General features: G+C 35.9%; 1 protein-coding gene across 8 annotated transcripts in view; it reads right to left on the bottom strand.

Annotated features, from left to right (window-relative positions):
- AEBP2 (AE binding protein 2) overlaps positions 1–21506 on the bottom strand; it is a 50691-nt gene that overhangs the window by 12825 nt on the left and 16360 nt on the right. For all 8 annotated transcript variants that reach the window (XR_012586842.1, XR_012586844.1, XM_074585802.1 and 5 more), the window contains exons 2-5: positions 18051–18258; positions 14740–14847; positions 6141–6327; positions 2182–2306 (exon numbers count right to left, since the gene is read on the bottom strand). Coding sequence is in view for 6 of the 8 variants with exons in the window: in XM_074585802.1 (XP_074441903.1) it covers positions 2182–2306; positions 6141–6327; positions 14740–14847; positions 18051–18258 (628 nt within the window). In the remaining 2 variants the exon portion in view is untranslated. The remainder of the gene's footprint in view (positions 1–2181; positions 2307–6140; positions 6328–14739; positions 14848–18050; positions 18259–21506) is intronic.

Genomic DNA, 21506 nt, shown 5'->3' with positions numbered 1-21506 from the left:
ATCTGACAATTCAAAGAATCAAAGTACCAAGAATTTGACTGCAATTAAAACAAATAAGCCCAAAAAAAAATTAAGGAAGAAATGAAAGGTGAACTCTGAACAGCAAAAGCCTTTCTTCAAAAAGGCCTTATTGATTCTACAGCTTTCAATATAAAGAAAAGGGTGAGTTTAAATTAATATATATATATATAAAAAAAATATAGATATATATATAAAAACAGAAGGAGTGCCTTTTCATAGGAGATGAAAGTATCTACAGTGACTGCTTAGAAATTCTTCACATTAGTGTTTTTTCACTAGGATATCCATCCTGTAAAATACTGCATTGTGCTGACATTACTCTTATGCTGCATAAGAAAAAAAAAATCTATATAATTTATGTCAGTTTTCAGATAGCAAGACAATTTTACCTTCACATTTTTCAACTTTCAAATTAACGCCCCTGATAATTACACGTTTTTTTCTTCATCCGAAGGTGGACCACACAAACCATATTACACTAATTTAGCCAGTCACCATTCAAAATCAATGTCCTAATGCTTCTAAGTTATGAAAAATGTGTTTGCATCTGAGGTGAATGTTAGCTCAGTATAACAGTGTACGTCCATGAGACTGCTTCTATTCTACCTTTTCTTTTTAAAGCAGAGTCTCATCGCTACAGCTGGTGTCCAGCACAAGCCCACACAACTGTAGCAGCACACTAAAACGGGGTAGCAAAGTGCAGCATAGGGCTGGAATCTTAGAGCAGTTCTCCCACTGGTACCACCTCTCCCACAACTGACGTCTAAGCAATTTCAGATCTAATCAACCCCCTACCATCGAGTGACGTGTGCACAGATAAGCTAAAAGGATTTTCACCACTTCCTCCAGGTTAATTCCAAGCAGTTTTAGAGTACATTCCTCCCTCTAATTCCATCTCCTTATGAATTATTCCACTAGCCAGAGGTGAGCTTCCACAACCGAGCAGTCTGTCTGGATAACCTTTCAGATTAAAGCAAGCTGTGAATTGGAAGAGAATCCGCTTTTCTCACAGCATTGTAAAAATCCATGTTGTCCATGAAAACTAGAATAAGATTTAAATACAGTAACAGCTAAGCCACCTGCAAAACTCCGCTTGCAGCTGGTACTCAACGCACATAAAGTCCAGGAGTAACCATTTAGGAAAAACTTCTAATACAGGCCACAGATATTTATAACAACCATCAGTCTTGTAGAACAGGATGAAATAAGTTTCATGCATAGAAAATCATCTTTTATTTACAGAAAGAGACTGACAGTTCAATAGTTTGAATCATATGTTCAAGTTAAACCATAGTTGAAGACACTGCAGTCAGCATTCCTCCCCTGGACTGCAGTTCATCTTGGACCAGTCTGCCCATTTTGTCCCATCCCTTAATTCTTTTCTTCAGCTGAGACTCTACCATTTATATGCCCATATCACCCAATTTGGTTAAGAAAACCTGAGGTTATATATAAAGCTATTTGAGCTTCTGATCCCTATAGCCCAATTCAGTATTTTTCCCCCCCCACTTTTGACCTTTTCTAAATTAATACTGATGTCTATCCTATCCAAACAGAAGCAAAATTAACAAAATAGGCTACGGAAACAGGACTAAAGGCCAGTTCCCCACCTGGTACTTGCTTCCTTCTAGCAATTCACTGACATTGTGGTGATAAATTTATTAAAAGAAAAAAAAAAAAAAGGGTGACAACAATACATTTATTCAGCTTTATATCTTTTAAACTGAAAAAAAAGGAATAAACATAAATTTCAGATCAGCATCTCTAAATATTTAATTATACAGTTACCCTCAAAATTCCTTGTGATAAATTAGCACTGTCACCCACAACTATGGAAATGGCATCTGAATTGCATTCTTATTTTGAAGATATAACCAAATTTTTCTACAACACGTACTTTCTATTAGATATCTCCCCAAGTGTACCAGACAGGAAGTGTTGCAAGGTATTCAGTTTGTGAGCTAGAACAACTGCTAACACTACTTTTAAAAAGTTAATTTACTAATAGAAATGGACAAATCAACAATGTAAAATACCTACGAATACTTATTTCTGATTAAATGCCTATAGCAATAAGGGGAACACAGAAATCTTTCTAAAGTATTAGATTTTTGAAACGCGTAGGTAAACAAACAGACTGCAAAATATGTATATACTTACAGTACTATGAAATACAACACTGTGGCCTTTTCCTAAACTTTCTATATGTGCTGAGAGGTTAAAGCAGATGGCTCGATGTCTTATAGCATCCAGTGTTTGCGCGTCAAAGAAGTCATGAGGTCTTGCTAGAAAAAAAAAAGGAAGAGAGATCCTTAGTGTCCAACACATTGAAACCATTCAAACACATTCAAGCATGTAAGTAAATCTGAAGTGTCATTAGTAAATCATTTATTATTATGGCAGTAGCACTACTTTATTAAAGAGCTGTAAACACTGCTTTAACTGAGAGGAAGAAATGACTCAAGAGGGGTACAATTGATTTAAATTTGGTCAAAACATACTCCTTTTAGGTAATACAACTATTTCGACAAACTGAATTACACTCACACTTTTTTTTTAAGTTTCAAGTGAATTCTACTCTTTCTTAATATTCAAAATTAAGAATTCATTAATTTTACTGAGTACCTCTGGGAACTTCCATTGCTATCATATCTTAAAAAAAAAAAAAGTCCCAGTACAAAAAACCTAAACCCATAACTCATTAATAAATGTGAGTTCTAATTTAATGCAAAACCAACTCAGTTAAGGTTATGATGTTTATGGGAACTTAACTGTCCAAGTCACCCTTTGAGCACAGTCAATAGCTCCAATGTTACTGCTGTGACTTTTTAAAAAATAGTATTAAAGTATTTCAACACGATAGTGCATACAATCAACATCTTAAAAGCAGAATTACACCTGTACCTTATTTCTTAACTTTGTTAAAAACAATCTGCTCAGATCTAATTTACAATCCCTAAAAAAACCAGCTATTTCCAGTGAATACTAGGATGCTGATAAGAGATCAACAATGGCACTGAAAACAAAACTGCTTGGTACTGCAGAGGAACACAAATAAAGGATTAATAAAGAATTATTGTGAACATACAGAAAATACTAGCTCGCCAAGAAATATTTGATCTCCAAGGCGCAATAATGCTGAACAGTCACATGAAAAACTCCAGACTGCTAGACACGTTTCTTTCTGCGTATAAATGGTGATTCCATGTTCTTTAATTATTAGTAAACAGATTATTTTCTAGATAAGAAGCACCAACTGCATCACATACTACACTTCAATTTATAATAAGTGCAATTAACATCCATCTGATACGTTACAAGTAGTCTAAAACCAGCAGGATTTTCCTTTTAGAAAAGGACTTTTATAGCAAAGTTCTTGAATAACAAAAAATTATTGAATTCTGATTTGGAGTGTAAGGAAGGTCTATCAATTCTACACTAAAAGTATTTTAACTAAAAAATAATTGCTACTAGGCACATATTTGCATACCATTACAAATATTTCACGAAAAATTTTAAAAATATACAATACAGCAGTAAAATTACATGACCAATAAAGTATGAATGAAAGTACTCATTTTTTTCATGCCTTGAGAGCAGTAATTCTCTGTACAACACACTGAAATTAAAACTAAGAATAGTTGATATTACATTATCAACTATATATTATCCTGTAATCTGCAATAACAGTAATTTGAAGTTCTGTTGTCTTCATTTAAAACAACTTCGATATTCCTTTTCACCAAGATTATCTACCCATTACTTCAAAACAAGCTACAAATTCCACTTAAAGCTAGTATTTGCTACACTCCTGGGACTAGCTGTTGTTAAGCATTCATCTGTACATTATGTTCTGTCCGTACTCTATCTCAGTTGGATACTGCCAATTAGGCAATCACCACACTGAAATGTTTTCTCGCTGTAAGTGGTAATGTAGAACCGCAGGCTCATGCTGCAGGTGGTCAGTGATGCAAGCATATAAATATTTTATAAATAAATATGAGGGAGGAAGGAAGGGAGGAAAGGAAAAAAGACAACCCCAAATTTTTGCTTTTGGTTTCATACAGCACATTGCTTCATGATTTACCATTGGATAATATTCAACAGATGCAGAAGAAAGGGCACCATTTGTCAAAGGCATATGAATAGTTTTATTTAATCCTTATAGAGTGTTAATGCTGTATCTTAAATCTATTCCCTCAAAATTATTTTCAGAGTCAAATGAATTAAAATCTTCATACCAGCAGCCTACTAAATGAAACCCCAAGTCTCATGTGACTAACGTAGTCCTATTTACAGTAAAGTTTCATTAAAAGTAAGTTTCCTTCTCTCTCATTTCTCCACTGAACTCAATTATCATGCTTGTTAGTAACTATAGTGTCATCTTTGCTATTGGAAAAGCAAGTGACAACACTGTAAATATAACCTCAGGTTCTGAAAAATTCCTTGTGGTAGCTTCAGCAGAGCAATACTATGACCTATTTTAGAGATACGCATTTGCAGTGTTTGGCTCTGTACCTCTAAATGACAGACTACGTGGAGCAGTGAACGTGTATAAGGCCATCCAGAAACGAAAGCTACTGACTGCAATGCTGAATTATTCTGCAACCTCAAAATTTATATGACAAATGAGACGGTCTCTATAGCACCACTAATGTAACCAGCTATAACGGTGTGTAGGGTAAAACATGCTTTCACCATAGAAGTACTGATTTACAAACTTAAAACAACACATACTGTTTACAGACAGGAAAAAAGAAATGCAAAACAGTTTAAGAATGGCAAGCTGTTACAAAAGAAAGAAAAAAAACTAAGTAACAGTAAGAATTCTCTTTATAGTCTAAGTTAGAAGATCACATTCTTATCACATATAAAGCCACAGTGAAGTCTCCTTTTTTTATTTATGCATTAATGTCTCTCCGAAGGGTGTTAACCTTCAGATGTAAAACAGAGAGGAAGCAAATTTATTGATTTGCTGTATTTAAACTATTAAGAATTTATACACAAGGATGCTTCAACAGCACCAGTCTTAGTAAACAATTGCCAATTAATATTTAGCAAGCCACTTACACCTTGCAAAAAAGCCAGGGTCTAATCAAACCATGATGGGGCAGAAAGAATACGTTGGCAAGATTTTTTCGGGAGAAAAATTGTTTTGTGATGCAAAACTGTAATTTTTTTGTCAAACAATTATTTGTGAGTGATTTAAACAGACTGTACACTATCAAATAGCATCTTGCTTTACACACACTTGTCATAACTTCTTGTAACCCAACTTGCAGAGAACCTGGTACATACGTTCAACACCTCTCCTTTTGGACTCTTTCAAAATATCTAAATATAAATCTATGTTCCTAGCTTTATATACTCTAGACTGAAAGTACTTAATAATGTTGTTTTATGACTTTGGTTTCTTAGATAAGGGTCCTTGCCCTCCCCCATTCTTCTTGTAAAGACAAAACATACCAATTTGCACACTTCATTCTTTATCTAAAACTAAGCTAAGAAACAGAAAGACAAGCAAAATTTTATCAACCCTTTATCAAGTTCACCTAATCAACAATAATCCACACAAAGTTTTAAAGGAAAGCTTCTTATTATTTTCAGAAAATGCCATCAACTTTGGATACATTTCTGGGTCACACACCCTCTGGAGAAATACATTACAGTAGTCAGTTTGCAACTCAGAGATGATTTCCGCCTCAAGGCAAAACTCTACAGCCAGCATTGCATTTGTCTCAAGAGGCAAGAAGATAAAAAATTGCTCAAGAAGCTGTCATTTTTCTTCCTGCGCAACACTTGATCAAGACAGCAGACCATTCAAGTACTGCAGTCTGGTCTTTAACATTTTTTGCCACAGATTCATTCAAGAATTCAGCAGTAAATTCTTATTACAACTAGAACACCTTAGCAGATAATTTGAAGTTTTAACTATGAAGCCCTGATTTGAAATGTGTAAGTCAATAATGTTCATCAACATTACTGGAATGTTGCGGTGCTGTAACACTAAAGATCACCAACACTACCAGACCTACATCTGCAGAGAAACCACCACATTGAAGAAGAGCTTCCTACCTCAGACAAAACTTTCAAGAACTACTAATTCTGTAAATACTTACGTAATGATCGTCGTCTCTTGTTCTTTAACTTTCTTCTTTTATTCATTCCAGCTTTAGATGGAGATTCCTCTTTGGCCTTTGGCTGACTGGCAACTTTTGAAGAGTTCTGCTGGCTGAAGTGTGTGGGCACATGACGGGCAAGTCCTCCCTGAGATGCAAAGCTGGCGTTGCACCCACCAACTACACACTAATGAGAAAAAAAACCCACAACAACTGTATCAGCATGCTACGTGGTACTCATTCACAGGAGTTTGATAGATCTTTCAGTTTGACTTTTCTGGCTCAACCTCCAACACACTAAAAAGAAGACAAATTCTTAATGACATGCAATCATTAAATAGAAAAACAGAAACATAATCTGAAATAAATTTATATCTGAACTTTATAACTCTCAATAATTATTCCATGGTATAATAATTTTTTTCTATGCTATATTATACTCCATAACATTGTATAGCATAAAACCTTTCTCAAATGTGCACTGAAACTCTTCCCACAGAAATAAATGCTTCTGAAGAACTTTCCCCTCCACAGACCAACATCCCCTTGTCTTTCAAAATACTGCACTGTTGTTCTGTATTTCTCAACAGCTCTCCAATCTTCTGCATTCGGTAACAGTAACATTCTCTTAACATCCTCCTTTCTTGTGACAAGGCAGAAGTAAAAAAAATACATCCTTACACACATTAAATTTGACACAGTTTAACACTTTTTGTAAATGCTATACAAGGTCAATAAACAGGTATCTTACAGTTCCGTCTAAAACTTTAACTTCAGTAACTTGGAAGTTGTATTAACAATTAAATTTATTTTGGGATGGTACTATTACTTCAGAAGTATTTAAGAAAGTTCTTATTTAAAGAAAATGGTCTCTCTCAAACAGAAAATAAACGATTCAACAATAATTAAGCAGAAACACAGAAACGGCAAGATACGTGCAACTAAGCTAGTACTGGCTACAATAATTATTGGTATTTTTATAAGTATTTAGTTTATATTTACAATTATTTCTATTTGCAAAATGAGTATTTAAATTATACTATTGGGGAGGTAGGCACAAACCTTTTCTCTTGTGCTCTGAGCTTACAAGGGTAACAGAAAAGTAATTTTAAGATACGCATTCCATCATTGGCTGCAATGAATTGTGTATCCACATGATCAATTTTTCTTCTGATTCAGAGAATAGTAGTAGGGCAAATGACTTGATCAGCCAGTAGCAAAAAAACCTATCACCACTCCAAACCATTGGGAAGTTCTCTGTCTTCCACATCTCTTCTGCTCCTTCCCCTCTTTCATCTGTACCTCTCTTCTCTAGCACCTCCCTTCACAGCAAACTGATGAGGCAGCTCAAACAGCAGTTTGGAAATAAGTAATGCTGCAACTATGTACATAGTGCTAATTTTTTTCTGAAGGCTAACAATGAATTTGCAAGCTCTTACAGTAATCTGCCCCAAGCCTGCGCATTTGATTGAAAGACAAGAAAACAGCAGTAGAACACCACTGTTTTGTCCCTAAAACCCAACTGTGTTGTTTTACAACTGTGGCTGCAGAATTGAAGAGTCCTCAGACCTAGCAAATGGGTTTCCACGATCATCATAAAACAATATAGTGTCCATGAAGAGAAAAACCTGTGTTATCCTCAAGGACTTCATACTTGCTATAGGACTAAAAATATGTATATATATTTCAAGACAATAAAAGACAAGAAATAGGAGGACATTTGTCACATTTTTATTTGCCTTTTAAAAAAAAAAAAAGAAAAAAGGAAGAAAAACGTAGAGGAAGTTAGGGAAATTTTTCTAGATACTGAGCTACCTACAAACACATAATTCCCTGACAAAAAGCTGTAGGATCCTTCACACCGTATCTGTTCCTCCCTGTCTCCTGCACTAGTAAGTATCTTAAGAATTGTGAAGATTTATACCAAAAACCTACATATGCCTTTTTACCTTGCCCTATAATTTTCCACGTTCCAACAATAATATTGTATACTTCTACTGTAGTGACTTCCAATATAAGAAAACCCAGCATGCCTGTGAAATTCAAAACACTTAAGATCCTGATCTCATTTACACTATGGTAACCTCAAAGCAATATTTATCACTTCAAATTAATATTAAAGACTAAAATTTACACTTATAGAATCACAGAATGGTTTGGGTTGGAAGGGACCTTTAAAAATCAATCCCCCTACTGTGGGACATCATCGACTAGCTTAGGTTGCTCAAGGCTCATCCAACCTGACCTTGAACCTGACCTACTTAGTTGTATTTAGATGATCAAGCTCACTATCAGATACAGGTAAACTACATACCTGCATTCGTTCAAGCAATTTTCCATTTTCCATTTTTTAAGTCCTTGAAATAGCTGTCTTGCCCATAAAAGCAGATTCATAAAACTAAGCTAAGCAACTATATCTAAACTTCGGTTTAGCTTTCATTAAGGTGCTCCTAACTTTATCTTCTAGCTCTTTCTGATCCTACAAACACTGACAGAAAAAAAAAAAAGGCATGGAAAAAAACACCCCATAACCTGAAGTTCAATCACACTGAGAAATTCAAATTTCAGTCTTGCCAATGCCTGCTAGAGGTCAAAAATAGCCTAAAGTCTTGGTACAGTGCATGCATTTCCATATTCAAAGTTTATGAAAGTATAATATTAAAGGCAATTCCTTCTGAAAAATAACACATAAACTGTGTGTCAAGCAAATTTCTAAATTATTTTAACACACAAGTTCATAAGACTTAATTATATTGCTTGTCAGATGGGAAACATTGTTTTATGACAAATTGCAGTTTGACTCAATGTCATAACTTGACTTTTGTCTATCCATATACAAAGAAAACAATCACAGATATTCTATATAAATTATCTAAACAAGCTACTAGTTACTTTTCTTGCAACTAGAAATTATCTTTTTCCAGAAAGCCTATTTATAGTCTGCAGCCACAGTATGAAATATTTGCAGAAATCATTACATTCAGACATTGTGTAGTTTTAAACTACCTGATCATGTCATCAAATAGCAGCCGATATATCAAAGATGACACAGAATGCCTTTGCAGTAGACAGGAAATAGTAGAAGAGGAGAAAAGTCTTACCTTTTTCTTTTTTTTTTTTTCTCTAAAATAATATATCCAGCAATCCGTTACTAATGGGTAAAGTATCTTCTCTCCAAAGATAAAAGAGCAGTTCAGGCTGTCACTTCAGGATCTCTGGACGGTAAGTCACACCAAATCAGCTTCCCACCAGATAGTTATACAGATCTAGAGGGCTTCTAATAAATCAAACTCAACTATTATGCACAACTTTAAACCAATCTTTTCATTTTTCCCCCAAAACCTAAATCTCAAAATTTTGCATTCAATTTTAAATATGGTAGATTGGGTCCGGATTGGTGGATATGTTACTTCAAGAGAAAATAAGTCAACACGTAAGAAGTTTAAATTCTCCAGTGTACCCATACCCACCATTATTAATGGGCAGTAATAACCAGTGACTTTAACAAACAGGATATAAAAGTATCTAGCAATACAGGTTATTTTCTAAATTCAAAATAACCAAAAGTCCTTTTTAGAATATTCAATGTGTAATTTTTCCAATAAATCTAACACTAATATTTTAGACATCTGGATTAACCTTCTTATTGTCTCAACACCTAAGGGTTTGGGCAGAATGCCTTTACATTTTCTATCTGCATCTGCAAGGCTCTAATGCATAGAAGATATTCTGCCAAGAGAGTAACAGACACGAATTCCAAATGAGGACTGAAGCTGCTTGGCTGTATTTTCTAGATTTCAACAAGTGTTACTCTACTGAGAGACATACCAAATGCAGTCAACCCTTAATGAATTCTTGAAGTTACAGGTGGTAGAACAAGCAGCAACTTTCATTTTTATTACTTACTTCCTCCCTTTCAAACAAAAAATGAAAGCCTCCAATGAACTGTCATTCGTTGCTATTGAAAGCATTTACCCGACATGAGCAAATCTTGCATTACTGATATTAAACATTAAGAGCATACCCACTGGAATCAGTATGTGAAAGCAGTTGGTAGCATACCCACATGCAGTCTTGTATTTACAAAAGATTGCTATATGCAATAATTTTGCATAAAATCCAGAACTGTTTTATGCTCACTCTACCATTTGTCCTTTCATTGTGCCTAGCATCTTGTATTTGGTCACCTAGACTATATTTTAAGAGTTCATTTGATAAGTCTTCAAATAAATCTCAATGCCTTGTACAGCAACAAAGCACAGTGAGTAGTAATTCGGTTTGGGTATTTTGGTTGTTGGTTTTGGGTTTTGGTTTTTTTTTTGAGTACCAGAAACCATGCTGGAAAACATAAGTTGTCACAGCACATTAACTATTCAAATACTTATTATTTTTAACAGACAAGTTTAGGACAAGTAAGATAGAATTTCTTCATTCACTTTTTCTCAGCTTGCCAAAGACAGTTACCGGCATCATTTTTCTAACTCAGCAGATTATTCCTCTAGATCCACCTGTCTATGTGTTCTGGAAGTTTTTAAGTGGCTGAACCCTCAACAGGACCACCACTACATGTTGATGATACTCCACAACACGCCACCAGTTTCTAAAAAGCTGCAAAAATTACGTAATAATAGAACTAAAAAAGAATAACGTTTAGTTTTTTCACTCTCAACTCTGAATATACAATCATACACGAACATGAACACACTAAATGTCTTCAGAGAAACAATTACATGCTCTGAGAATTCCTATAATTAAATGAATGTCTACAATGACAAAAAAAAAAAAGATGAAAGGATGACTAGAATCAGACTGCAATAAGCAAAGAGAAAACTTCCAGCAGTACAAAAGCTATGAACTTCAGGTATTAAGAGGAGCAGCATAACTTCAAAAATAGCTAACAGTGGGCCAAAGACTGGTAAATTCTCAACCAGCAACATGTTCTACAACACCAGTTTGTTTGATCCTCTTGATAAGAAAAACAAGTCTAAGAAATTATGCTTACTAAAAGTAGGACTGAAAAAGCATGCTGCTTTGCAGAAATCATATTCGAATTTGACTACGGACTGAGTGCTAGCTGCAACGGTAACTGTCTCGTTTAATGGACACTTTGTTGAAGGGATTGGTGGGTATTCTAGGAAAAGAACTTTATCAATAACAAAACTTGGTGATGATTGCCTCAAAAAAAAAAAACCCACACAAAAAAATCCATCCATGTATTCCACGTGAAATCCAAGGGCACCAGTATTAAGAACTTACAAAAAGAGGGAGGGAATAAACAGAAAAGGAATACGATTTCTAAAGGGGAACTGGGTCCTAAATTCTGCCGAAAAAGCTAGGGTATCTTTTTTTTCCCCTCCCTTAGCTCAGCAGATGACTCAGATATAAAATGTCTCCTTATGAGCTGGACATACACGACCAGGAAATTGCCCCATATAAAAATGGAGCTAGCATAACAAAGGCCTCAAAAATAGGTACTTATAAGGAAATTTAACTTCTGTGACACAGGTATTGCAATATTAATGCTGAGGGCGATACACTAAACCACGCAAACAGAAAAAACAGGAGAAACTTATGAAAATATGAAACATTTTGCCTTTAATTTAGAAGTGGGTTCATTTCTGTGACAAAGGTATTACATGGTCACATAGTTTGTATGAATGTATGGAAAGCGCAGGTAAACCCACAAAGACCTTTTAATACAAAAGCACAGCAGGTCATTTACAGCAGGATACAGCTTTTAATCAAAGGACAACACCATGTGTATCTCAAAAAAAAGATAGTTAAACCCAAAACAGGCAACTACATAAAATGAGTCCACTTGCAAACAAAAGGGTGACAAGACAGGGACATATGCTCCAGCAGAGTAGTTCTAACGCAAAGGAGAGCTTTATGCCTGAGACAGTCCCCAGCTGCCTTTCAATTTAAGAAAACACTTGTCTCTTATTTTGACTAGAAATATAAGAATATAATGACCTGCCATATACTTATTACTCTCCTCTGGTCATTACATGATTGTAGTGTTCTTCTATCTTTACAAAAGTACATTTTTCATGCTTTTAATTGCCACTTCCCTGTCTAACATTCTTTGCTTTTCTTAAAAACATCCTGAACAGCAATTCTTCAGACAACAGATAGCAGACAACAGCTGTATAGCATACAGCTCTACTATTTCCATTACTGCCTTCCATAGCTTTCCTCAAAAATCCTCACATTCATTTATTTATTTAAGTGAATGACTAGATATTTTCAGCAAGTTCTCTAAAATGACAGCTTCCTTCCTTTTATGCTAGGACTCAAGTATATTATCACGATGCAACAGAAATTTCTTTTGTAATTTAGGTTTTGGGAGATATTTTGTCCGCAATAATCATCAAGAACAAGAAGTCCTTAATCCAACTGTGACTTGAAAAAATTTGGATTTTCCTAGAAGGTGATCAATTAAGATCTGTAAGAACAGCCAAATGCACAAACAGAAACATTTGCTCCATTTTTGAACGACTGCCATAAAACAATTAGTAATGGCTGTTCTTGGACCAATCAAGACTAACATTCAAAACTTTAAGTGTTTTTGTATCAGACAGCAGATTTCAAAAGCTTGTAAAACAAAAGAAGCAAGCAAGGAAAGGGGGTCAGTTAATTAACAGGTTGCTACCACAGACACTTACATACTTGGCTACCTCTTGTGAGACCTGAAGTCTATAGTCAGCATAAATGACAGGGGAACAAAAGATGTTACAAAATTCTACTCAGACCACAATTATCCTCCATTCACAGCCCCTAAGAACAGACTGAGAAATACAGAGATTAAAACAAACAGAGGGACTGAAGACAACAGTAGGAAAAAAAAAAACTGAAGTGACACACATTGAGTCACGATAATTGACTACTGCAATCCTAGTCTGTGTTTTGTTCTTTCCCTTAGTATGACCAGAAAGTACAGAAAATCAGCTGGTGAAATAACACATATTTAACACAAGATGATTATTATCAGAACTAGTTGTTTTAAGTTTTAGGGCTCCAGCTGTGACTAGTCAAGACAAAAAGCTGGGATACCAACTTTTACTGATTTTTCTAGGTAACTCTGACAGACTCAAAAGTACTACTGGTATTTCTGAGCTATGACCACCTCATTTAAACCCAGTGTCTCTAAAATTGAGTCTCTTTGATCTAGACCAAATATGTATACAAACTACCCTACTGAAAGACTTTCCTGTCAAGACCAAAGCTTGCCATTATACTTTAAGACGTATAAAATATTTAATTCCAAAATGAGACGACCTAACGTAGAAGTCTCCTCTGATGACTAGGGTATTTTTATTTTATTCAGAGATTAGTATTTAAGCTTGTTCCAACAACTGACCTAATCATATCTGCAAACTTTCAGGGATCTGTGATCCTTATGCTATGCTTCCAAGAGCACACTAATCTTATTCCTTTGAACAAAGGGTAAGCTAACCTCAAGAGCAAGTTTCCCGTTGTTATTCACTCTCTCATTCAGAAGTTTTCAGACTAAACTACACAGTTCAGCATGGAAAAAGAGTCTAACCTTTATTAAAAAACTCTCTCACATGCAATGTACTATTTTTATTCTCTAGGTTTTGAGTTGAGTTTTGTTTTCTGTCATAACTACTGTTATAGGCTATGCAGAAGCAGTAACTTCTGGAAGACATCACTAACAGAAGAGTATTTTTTAGTAATAAAGCTGCCTTAAAATAGAAAAAGAAAAAAGCAGAAGATATTCCCTGAGAGGGGAGGGAAGTATAGAAATAGTGACTAAAAGTTGGTGGGGTTGGGGCGTGAGGAAGAAGAAGGCATAAAATGCTACCTAGACTTTAAAAAAAACCCTAATTCATTTTCATATCCTACATGGAAGGAGAACTTCAGTCTGAAGTAGTGTGGGTGGGACTTACCATCAAGTGATCCAGGACTGACAGCTATGAACTGCCCCAACTGTATCCATAAGAGGATGAAGCAACTCATTAATAACGGATTGGTGGATATGGGAATGATAAACACTACTATACCTAGAATTGCAGGTACAGATTAGGGGGAGAAAGAAAGAGAAAGTTAGAAAATACTCTGCAGGAAATACAGTCAGCTCAATGGTCCTGCATTCCTGATTTCCTTATTGTTCTCAGAGAGGTTAACCATAAATAGTCACTGACTGTGTTTCAACTTAATTTCATTAACCAGACCAGCTCTTATTCAAGCACAGAATTTGCACCATCAGGCGTGATCCAAAGTTTAATGTGGAAGTGTAAAGCACGAGGTAAAATATCTCACTGTTACAGTGTAAGCAGTTCAACTGGCAAATGCACACAAAAAAACCACACATTTCAGCAGTATTTAGTCTGAGACTCCCCTATCATTTATAGATTAAAAGAAACAGGGATAGAGAAGCAATAATGGTATCTTCATCTGTTTTCATAACAGACCAGGACCTTTGGGCACAATTATTGCAAAGACGAAGGCTCATCTCAGTGGATACTGTTTAAAAATCCTTCTGTGATGGCATTTTTCAATTAAACATAATGTTTCAGGAAAAACAAACAGGATCGCTCTTAAAATAAAGGATTATGTATCTTACAATGAACCTTACCTTGAAAGGTTTGTCCCCACTGTGTGTCAGCATATGCCTCTGCAACCAACTTTGACTTGTTGAAGGTGTATTATATACTTTGCAACCTTTCCACAAGCAAACAAACACCTAACAGAGTAAAAACGTGGTAAGTTTACAAAAGTCAAAGAAAACAGTTAAAAAAAAATCAGATTAGCAGAGAAGTCTGTTTTCACAATACAAAGTACTTCAAAGAATTTTGAACAATAACCATTTATTTTGCAACACATTTCTCATATCTTACCAAGGAAAAAAAAATAATTACAACCACAAGTATTCAAAAAAGCAGGTCACTGGAATAAAATATAAAAAAACAGAAGCTCCTGCAGGTAAACACAGTTGAGAGCCACAGCATCCACTGTAAAGAGTTTGCATTTGCACTCAATATCTGTACCCACCAGATATTAAACCAGAACATTTTTGAGTTACAAGTGTACATTCTCTGGGTAGTAGATATAGAAATAAAATCATTTACTCTCAAAAGCAAGTAATAATTTTATGTTTTGAGCATCAAAAATAAAACCTCTTAATTACAGTATAGTTATTTAGACACCAGAGTTCTATATTATGGAATACTGGATACCTCTAGTTAGGGCCTTATATTCAATTCCTGATGAAGAAAGTTACAATTTCTCACAGGATTCAAAGTCTATGGGTCTTTTGTGATTCCAGAGTACAGATCAGTCACATGCACAATAGTGCATTAAGGGGAGCAGAACTTACTCATGCTGCTTTTCTCTCTCTTCTCATTGTGTCTATCTATAACTGAGAGAATAAAAAAGCTCAATGAACTTGCCTTTCATCAGAATTTCCTCAGCAGGTCTGTGTGTGAAGGGAGGTATAGCCCTGATTTGTAGCAGCAAAATACAGTCCCCAGGAATAGCACTGCCATAATACAGGTTTTCAGAACTGCAGGAAACTAATTGGATTTGAGTTTCTTGTTCTCTTTTCTAGATTAAGAAACTCAAAATTCAAAAGACTGTATTTTCAAAACAAAAGAGCAGCCACAGGAGTGCTGTGTACTTGCTGTATAAAATACAGATAACCCAGCTTACTAATACAAAGCTGAAAAACCCTGCATGTCTGTATGACTGATCCAGACTTACTGACACAACCCCCTAAACCTCTGATCTCCTCTGGTCTGCTTCTTCTCAGTTTTGAGATCTCCCTGAAGCCACAGAATTGGAACTTCCGAGATTCCTGGCTCTGTCACTGCTCCGTAACTGTCCCAATGTTTTCATCAGCAACTGCAGACTGCAGGGCACTCAGCAAAGGACGACTCCTGTGAAGTCGCATATTGTGGAAATGCAATCCCTCCAAAAAACAAACAATTGGTTTTACAACACCCCACCAGAAGTCCAGGCAAGGCTTCTTGGGAACCCTTGTCAAAAGGATGAATCCAAAATATTTCTGAAAAAAAATGTGGGGATGTAGAACTCTTTTTTCAAAACTTTCCTGGGCTCTACGTGGATCTATCTGGTTTGGTTTGGAGCCATTACCTCAGTTTTAGCTTGAAAATACACATTTTACCATACAAGGATGCTTATCACATTGCTTTTAAGTTTTCAATAAGCAGTTACTACTCCCACTTTTCTTCAGATGTACAGTCATTGTATTTGAGTGATATCTGAAATCCAATCAAAACCATAATATCATTTCTAACACTGCTTAAACACCTCGCCAGCAGGTGGCAGACAAATCCCTGAAACAGAACAGCCAGGATCAGTCCCCTTCCGTAGCATCAAGTTGAAGAACTTTTCAAAAAATAAACCAACTCCAGTAGGGGGATAAAAAGTGTGAACTGAATGCAACAGTTATTAGGCACCTGGTGCTTCCAACAAGCTCCTCTTTTGGAAAGACAAATACAGTCTAATATTTTCTAAATAAAAATATCTACAAATCTGTCACATGGAATGTAAGTGAACAGAAATACAATACAAAAACAAACAAAAAAAAAAAACAACCCACAATCAACCCTGAAAAATCTTCCAGTCCCTTTTTAAGTGAAAAAGGGTCATGAATGAGATAACAAAGATCCCCCGAGATGCAGTTATGTGAAAGCCCACAGGATACTGATACACCACATCCATTTCATTGTTTCATCCAGGATTCATATAACACTTTTATAACCTTATGAAGTGAACTACAGAAATCATCTCATGGGTGCCTAAAAAGCCAGCTCACTGAATGGATAATTCTGCTTAGAGTTCAGAACGAAAACAGTCACCAAATACGAAGCTGAAAGTTAATTCATACCAAAAAACGTTAGCTAAATACAACCAGAGTCACAGCTGTCTCACTGATGTAATTACATAATAAATTATTTAAAGTAATGCAAATTAGCATTTTATTTAAGTCTCTTATTCACTCAAGATAAAGTCTAATGGCCTAACATTTTAATTCTGGAGAAGTGACGGGACAAATTCAAAAGATACTGATTATTCTAGGTTAAGATTTGATGTTAGCTCTCCAAGAAATTAAAGAGCTGCTACACACAGTGCCAAAGGCAGGCATATTACTTGTGTTTGATGTAAAGTTAGTTTACATGACATATTCCAGGCATCAAAGGTAATTTGGGAGGTTGGGGAGGGCCAAGTAGTTAAATACAGAGTTGAAAATTACATTACTGGAAGATGTTTTGAAATATTAAAATTGTGAGACCAACGGAAATTGCATCATTTGACTAGGGATTAGACCGAAATACGCATGATTATGTGTATACCTCAATTTAAAAAAAAATTCTAGATGCAGTCATATTGAAGGTATGCTTGCCATCAGCACTACAGACAGAGCTGTTTTGGTAAGACTTTCTACTCTCAAACCAGTGAGTTTTACATCTTCCCTATTATACATTCTGTATATATTTTACCTCTACTGAGACTCCATTCGTAAAAATAATCAAAGTATGACCTCACCCAAGTTCACATGCAGTAACATGTACACTAATAGCTTTAAGAAAATGAATACCAAGTATAAGCACTTAAAGATATACCAACAGCTCCAAGATGTTCAGAAATTCACACATCTATCAAAAAAATGATAGTTTCAAATCACTGATTAAAAAGAACTCACTACATTATTAAAGTTAGGCATTCAATTAAAAATACTGAATACCAAACCAAGTGAACTCTGCAAGAGACACAGCTGAATGCCTAATACCAGACTGCTGAAGGTCCAGCCTTAGTTGCCACTAGCTACGGAACTGATAATTTAAAACATGAAATTTCCTACCGTCATTAAAAAGCAAAATTTTGGCAACTAACAACGGGGAGAAAACAAAAAGTAACACCAACCCCTCCTCGTTGACCATCCACATGTATGGAGCGAATGTGATCTGCCAAATCCGGGCTGGAGCTGAAGCAAGCATGGCAATGGTCCCAACAACAGTTATAAGCAATGCTTTTTGCGGAGGAGGCAGGAACACCTTGTCCATTCATCATAACTGGAGTTGAACGCCCGCTGGAAATTGTGCTATCTACGTCCATAATAGTGCTGCTTATGCTGTAAGACAAAAAAAGAGAAAATTCATATTTGTTGCACATTAACAGAACAAATAAAAATCATAGCTCTCTGGGGTTTTGTTTCAGATATATTTAGACAGGCTGAAAATAAAATCTTGCACAAACTTACTATTTATTGTGGTTCATCACCTTAACTACAACAAATACACAGTCAGGAAATGGTAGCTATTACTCAATAGTATAACTTCTTCTGGACACTGGCAACAAAGGGAGGGATGTAAAACTCTCTCATTCACTGACTTGTCAGAAAATTAACTATCATGTGATTAACACAGTCATTTTTAAGCTATATTAAACAGCCATTCATTAGTTTTATTTTGCAAGAGAAAAGAAAAGGAAAAAGAAAAAAGGAAAAATAAATAAATAAAAGGCACGCTGGGTCAAGACCAGAGATGTATCCAGCCCAGCATTCACTACTAACACTAGATCCTTAAAAAGAATACAGCAGCAAAGTTCTACACAAGGTTTAACGTACTCCCACACTTTCCCCAGCAGGGTGTCCCTCACATGCACGGTCTAAACTAATGCGTTTTAGTTTTGGGGTTTTTTTTGTTTGTTTGTTTTTAAACTTGCTAAAGAAGACAGCAGCAGTGGGAATATGTGACCAGCAGGGCCAGGACTGATCAGCAGGACTGATTTTCATGAGACATTCTTCTCTGTATCTTGGCAGATACACAGCCAAGTATCAACTGGACCAGAAAAAAAAATGGCAGAGTGTGCTCCTTCCATATATAAGCAAATGGTATGGAGACAGATGGATGTTCTTCCTGGATAAACATTAAATAGCTACTAATGTACTTTTTTTTGCCTTGTGAACCTGCTCACTGCCTTTTAGGACCTGTATGGTTTTGCCTTCCACAAAGCCACGGTGTTACCCAGAACAGCTCATCTTTGAGAGGATCTCAGAGTATTAGGTGGTCAAATCTCCTGCTCAAACAGGAGCAAGTGAGATGAGATTGCTTGTGGTCTTGTCCATCCAAGTCATTAATGGGTGTTTTCAAAGGCTGGAGTTTCTGCTACCTTTCTGAACAATTTCCCAATGTCTGATTAACCTTGTTGTGGGGGAAGGGGAAAATTTCCCAACACCTCATCAGAATTTCCAGTGTTGCAACTTCTGCCTGTTGCCTCTCATCCTTGGCAGCTGTAGAGTTTAGATGACTCTGGCTCCTCCTTTGCTAGGCCTCCCTATCAGGTCAATGAAAATAGGAATAACCCTGTCCTTCTTATCCTAAAACTAAAGAAACCCAAACTCTCAGCCTCTCCATATATGGCATTTGCTTCAGCTTCCTAACCATCTTGAAGACCCTCCACCAGATCCTCTCCAGTATGTGAGTATCTGCATTGAGTCCCAAACTGCACACAGTAATCCAGATATAGTCTTAATGGTGCCCAGTAGAGGTGAAGAATCACTTCCATTGACTGTATAGATACACTTTTGCTCATACAGCCCAGTATGCAGCAATAACTTTTACATAGGTATCTTTACATGTTCTTCTAAGCAAAGTGCAAAGGAAAAAATATCTAATTACATTACTTTAAAGAAAGAAAATAATAATTTCCTATTCATCTCTACATAATATTTATAATTTTCTAACTTTTATCATATCCCTTTTCTCCCCCACCTCTTGCACATAATTACTATGCTAAAGCATTCTGCTTTTAAAAGTACAGGTGTGGTTCCATATTTTTGACCATCACAGTTTACATACCCATTATTGTTCTATTACACATTTTGAGAAGGGTGAAACAAAAACTACACCATTATTCAAAATCTGAAGATATCATTAGTATGTTTGCTCTTTTGCTCTGACAGCCTTTAAGAGTAATTTCTTATGTTGCCTGTATCTTTTTTAATCACTACTCCGCTAGCAGTTTTTTTCCTGTGATAGATTTTGAAATCACCATAGATTTTTGCATTCTTTAGATTTCCACCCCTCACCCACCATGTGGATTCCACTGCATTTATGAATATGAAATATCTTGCCTTAATCAAATAACAGATTCCCTTTAGCAATGCTTTCCAGTTAAGCTTTAGTTTTAACTAGCCCAACTAATTTGGTTTCATGATCAAATTCTGATCTGAGAGATACCAGCAAGGTAGCATTTATGAAAATGCTGACTACCACATCTCAAGCACAGATTCCTTAAAAATCTTCTTCCAACCCGTTAGTCTCCTATTATTAAAACTGATCATTATTCTCAGGCCTTTGCTTTCCAAGTAAGAAAGAAAGTTTTAGCAACCTTCTCAAGTTTTTTTGCTTTATTAAAGTATATCAAATACATACTTCCTAAATGCTACACAAATGCCACACGCTTTCCGCCCCCACAAACCTCCCAACTTTAAAAAAAAAAAATCTAACAGTTTATAAGGTATGACTTCAACCCACGAAAATCATACAGGCTCTTTGCTGCTACACAGCATTTTTCCATGTGCCCACTACTTTTATTTTCTTCCCTTTTCTACACCTTGAATACACACACAGCTTTCCATGATACCGCCCCACCTCCACCACCGTCCCCCCCCCCGCCCCCGCAAAGTATTCTCCGTTCCTTTCATGACAAAAAGAAAAGGTGGCCTACAGATGCCTATAGATACGGGTTTGAATCTGTTACATATTGCTGCCTTTCCCAAAAACTTTATTTTATATTCACTAGAATCTTCCAAGAAAATGCAACTAGCACTGAGCTGAGGCTACCGGTCTCAACAGTGTTAACAATTACTAACTACTGGTAATAGTAGTCTAGGATCCCTCTAAGAAATTGTCAGAAGCTTTAAGTGCAAAATACATTGCAAGCAACTACAATTTTTCCACCATGCCAGGTCCACAATAGATGCAACCAAGGGACTGACATCCCCTCCTTCGTCAGATGATGCCTAAGCCAAAAGTTATCCCCAAATGTAAAATCTGTAAAACTGTGTTATGAAAGCAAAGTTTACCAACAGAATGATAGGAAAACTGAATAAATAAATGCGACCCCACACACACCTTACTTTGAGTTATCCAAATACAGTTTTCTCAAAATCAGTACTAAGAAGTAGGTTCAAATGCATACAAGATGGCACATAGCCTGACCACTTCTGTTGTGTACAGTAATGTTACACAGATCAGTGGTTCCAACAGGAAGGTGCTTCACCAAGGATGGCAAAGCACTGCAGATACTCATGCAATAGCTGCCCCAGACCATTTCACGTCGATAAGTAACTCTAACCTTTTCACACTTGAAAGG

Source organism: Larus michahellis, chromosome 1 (assembly GCF_964199755.1).
Source record: "Larus michahellis chromosome 1, bLarMic1.1, whole genome shotgun sequence".
Lineage (NCBI taxonomy): Eukaryota > Metazoa > Chordata > Aves > Charadriiformes > Laridae > Larus > Larus michahellis.
This window is presented reverse-complemented; position numbering and strand designations above follow the sequence as displayed.